The following is a 3,998-nucleotide window of genomic DNA, read 5'->3' as shown; positions in this document are numbered from 1 at the left end:
GGCTTAAGAATAGTTAGGATGACACACTACAAAACCACCACAACCCCTGAAAATCAATACCAAAAGATAGCTTTTCAGATCCATTTATCGGCCAGCTGAGATGTTGAAGAAGGGGTGTGGGCATGAATGGAGATCTGAAGAGGAGGTGGTGGTGAAGGAAGCTTTCTTGGTGATCTTTAGAATGTGTCTATAAGAGAACAGAAAACCCAAGCAGACACTAGGTGTATATTATATGGTCACATATCCAAATGTTTATTATAAATACACGTGTCTAGAAAGGAAACCTTACAGTTGGACCGAAGTTACATCTGAGAACAACTGAAGAATACTGTAGGGTTTGTGAGTGTCCAGGCTTCCTCAGGATACCAGAGCAACAACCCCTACCCCCATCCCATGCTCCTCTCCTTGTTTGAGTGCTGGGCAATACAAGGGGAGGGAAGCCATGGGAGAAAGGGACAGGTGTGAACAGAAGTACATCAAGGGCCATAGAGAGGAGTCTCTAAAATTACATTCACAAGTATTCTTCTTTGGCATAAGTCAGTTCTCAATGTTCCAGAATGGAATGGAACAATGAGGCTTTACTCCACCAAATATGTAGGCTTGTTTCAAGAAACATTTCCTCTGTGTGGGAGCAGTGGGTGGGGTGGGATGATAAAAGTTGGTGGAAGGCAATTCTTTCCAAAGCCCAGTCCTTGAAGTAGCCCCAGGAGTTGTGGACTTGCCCAAAATTTGCTCTTCTCTCCTTCATTAGACAGATCTGTAGCTCAATGGGAACCTTTATTGGTCATGTGTACCCAGGGCTGTTTCTAATCTCATATGGACTGTGTCAGGCAATAGTAGTCTCCAAAGCTATGATATTCAAAGACTCTCTCCTGGATCCTTCATGCCATCCTAGGAATAAGACAAGATGGGCCCGGCTATGGAAAATATCTTATGGAGGTTTGCTGAAGATGTTGGCTGGCTCCATTTTGATAGCTTATGAGATCAGCTGCATTAAAGGAGGGTTGATACTAATGAACAGAGAACTTCCACCAAGATTTATGTACCCCAAAGAGTGGCAGCACCTCACTATGTTCATCCTCTTCACCCTCAATGGCTGTGTAGATGTCATGAGCAAGAACTTGCTACCTCAGAGGTGTGTGGTCCTAGAGAAAGGTACCCTGGTCCTGACCTTCTATGTGCTCCTGCTGCTGTTGATGTCACACGTCCAGGACTCAACCGGGATAGAGCTTCAGATTCATTATCTGCTCATCGTGGTGGTGTTCCTGTTGATGCTGGTGTTGACCATAGAGCTGTGGACTCCTGACACATTTCACCTCTTGCTGATTGAGACTTTTCTGTTTCTGACGATGGGCTCCTGGCTGATACAGGGGGGATTTATTCTGTACAGACCAGTCACTGGCTACCCATGGCAGGATGATGACATCAGTGACATCATGTTTATCACCACCTTCTTCTGTTGGCATGTGATGATCAATGCTTTGTGTCTGCTGGGAATCTATGGAATCTCTTCCTTTTGGCCTCATTGTTACTGTCCCAGCTTGAAGCTGATGGAATCCAAAGAAGCTCCACATCACAAGGGCACTACAGGACCCCTCTACAAATTGCTGCGGGAAGTGGAACAGTCAGAGAAAGACGACCAGGCTCCTCTCCTTTCAAAGAGCTCTCCCTGAGACAGGGCCTAGAATGCCTGGCACATTGTCCACTCATCTTTTCCCTTGTGTGTTCTCTCAGACATGTGCAGTGTACCCTTTTCGGTCCCCAGTGAAGGTAATGGCCATGAAGGAGAGCAGTTGGTCTCCATCTGCTGGTACATCTCCTGCCCTTGATCTTCTAGTTGCTGAGGAGATGAGGAGAGAGGAACCTGAGAAAGAGATGCTGATGGGATTGGTGGGGTGGTAGAGAGAGCACCAGGGGAGTAGGAAAGTGTAAAAGCCATGGGGGGCAGAGGATGCGATAGAAGGGAGGCCTTCAAAGGGAGGAGAGCAGAGTCTAGCAGTCATGCCGCCACCAGCTACTTCTCTAGGCACAAGTGATTGCCTTTTACCTGAAAGTATAATGATTTGTCGCAATTCAAAACTGGAATCATTCAAGTCTTATCCTGATAAAAGTGAGTACTTCAGTTTGCTCACTAAAGTTGCACTGCCATGTGGAAGTAATATAAACAATTTATAATTAATTTATACGTGTTGAAATTATCATTTTTATACCCCCTCCCATTTTTAAGGATTGCTTTCATTTCAAATCCAAATTCATAAAGCGAGACTTTATTAATTCTTTAACATAGCAATATTTCAAATGTGCAGACTTCAAATATAGAATTCAAATGCTCAGTGCTTTTCCAACTTCATATTTTACTACTCCTATTCCAACCAAAGCTTACCTATTTCACTATCACCACCTTTGCGCATGTAGTTTCCTAGATCGTATCCTTGGGTCATATACTTGGGTTTTGGGGGAGGTTTTTCCTCACCACCTAAAGCATAGACTCCCAAAGGGTAAGGACTTTGCTGTATCCAAGTTACATAATTTCCTATGTATGTGGCAAAAATGTAGTGTAGGTAATGCTTAATAAAGGCTTGTTTGCTTCCAGAATCTCTGCCTACCCCTGTTGCTTCTAAATGTGTTTCAGGTCAGGCTCAAGGTTCTGTGAACCTTGGGGAAACACCAACAGTACTAAAACCTGAATCATCTCCTTAGTCATGACCCCACTCTCTTCCTCATTCTTGGGGAAATAAAATCCACTAACCTATTTCTGCATTGTTTACTCTGTTAGTGCTTTTTAATCCGTAAGGAACTTCCAGAAAACTGAGACTCAGCAGGTTGATTTACCCATCTTATAGCTGGTATAAGGCAAGACAGGAATTTGAGTGCAGGTATGTTTGACTCTAGCCAGTGACTGTGTCCTCTGGGCCACAGTGACTTTGCTAATGGCAATGGTGAAGGAAATGATCCTCAAATTGAAATTGTTTTATTTTTTAGTTTTTTTAATGTTTATTTATTTTTGAAAGAGAGAGAGACAGAGTGTGAGCAGGGGAAGGGCAGAGAGAGAGGGAGACACAGAATCTGAAGCAGGCTCCAGGCTCTGAGCTGTCAGCACAGAGCCCGACGTGGGGCTCGAACTCATGAGCAGTGAGATCATGACCTGAGCTGAAGCCGGGCATTTAATCAACTGAGCCACCCAGGTGCCCCAAATTGACATTGTTTTAAAAAATAAGAAAGAAAAAAAGGGAGGAAGGGAGGGAGGAAGGAAGGAAAAATGGCCACCCAGAAGGCCCAGCTAGAACAAAGTGGTGCGTGTACATACTCTAGACGCCCCCTACAGTGCATGTCTCTGTCAGACTTTCTGTCCACCACCCAATACCCCCACCCCAGCCTCCCCTTTGAGTGAGAGTCTGGCCAACTCTCAACTTCTGGCTGGGTCTTAAATTTCTGGGCTCAGATCTGAGTGAGGGCTGAGGATAAGATTTGTTTGTAACCACGTTTTCTGATCCTCGCGATTTTCCCCTTAACTCTTGGGTGCTACACCCTTTTCCATTACCCTTCTTGGGGGACTTTCTCTTTACCTCTTCCACACACTGGTGGGAGATGATGAAAAAGCACAAAACACTGTTAAGCTGCTCTTTTCTAGTCATTTGAAGCCTAATTTTATAATAAACAAATGTCTGGTAATCAGTTGATACTCCCAACATAGTATCTCTTAAATATCCACTGTAGGTAATAAACGTGCATGTTATTAATTTACTGTATTTGAGATATAACGCAGAGGCTCTCCCCTTGAAGGCCAGTCAGGAAAAAAATTCCCACCCACTCTTAAACTTGGGGAAGATGTTTGTAATTCTCAAAAATTACACCAGAGGGCGCTACGATCACACCGCCCCAGCCAAGCCTCTGGCTCTCCAACCTGGTAAACAAGTCTTCTCAGAACTGATTTAAAAGAAGGGGGGGTGGGGGGGGAGGAGGTCAGGAAAAACAGAACTAAGTCTAAGTATTGCCCA

At 44.4% G+C, this 3,998-nt stretch overlaps 1 protein-coding gene across 1 annotated transcript; it reads left to right on the top strand.

Moving 5' to 3' along the window:
• The first annotated feature begins 230 nt into the window (after positions 1 to 230).
• LOC123584930 (transmembrane epididymal protein 1-like) lies at positions 231 to 2,385 on the top strand. The gene has a single exon (XM_045452594.1). The coding sequence runs from the start codon at positions 768 to 770 to the stop codon at positions 1,671 to 1,673; it is 906 nt and encodes a 301-aa protein (XP_045308550.1). The 5' UTR covers positions 231 to 767; the 3' UTR covers positions 1,674 to 2,385.
• Positions 2,386 to 3,998: the final 1,613 nt, after the last annotated feature.

The sequence above is a fragment of the Leopardus geoffroyi genome, chromosome C3 (assembly GCF_018350155.1).
Source record: "Leopardus geoffroyi isolate Oge1 chromosome C3, O.geoffroyi_Oge1_pat1.0, whole genome shotgun sequence".
NCBI lineage: Eukaryota > Metazoa > Chordata > Mammalia > Carnivora > Felidae > Leopardus > Leopardus geoffroyi.
The sequence above is the reverse complement of the archived record's forward strand: the minus strand, read 5'-3'. Positions and strand labels throughout refer to the sequence as shown.

Bases quoted from the DNA above. Each gene is read 5' to 3' on its own strand.
- LOC123584930 (XM_045452594.1), top strand. From the start codon at position 768: ATGGGAACCTTTATTGGTCATGTGTACCCAGGGCTGTTTCTAATCTCA.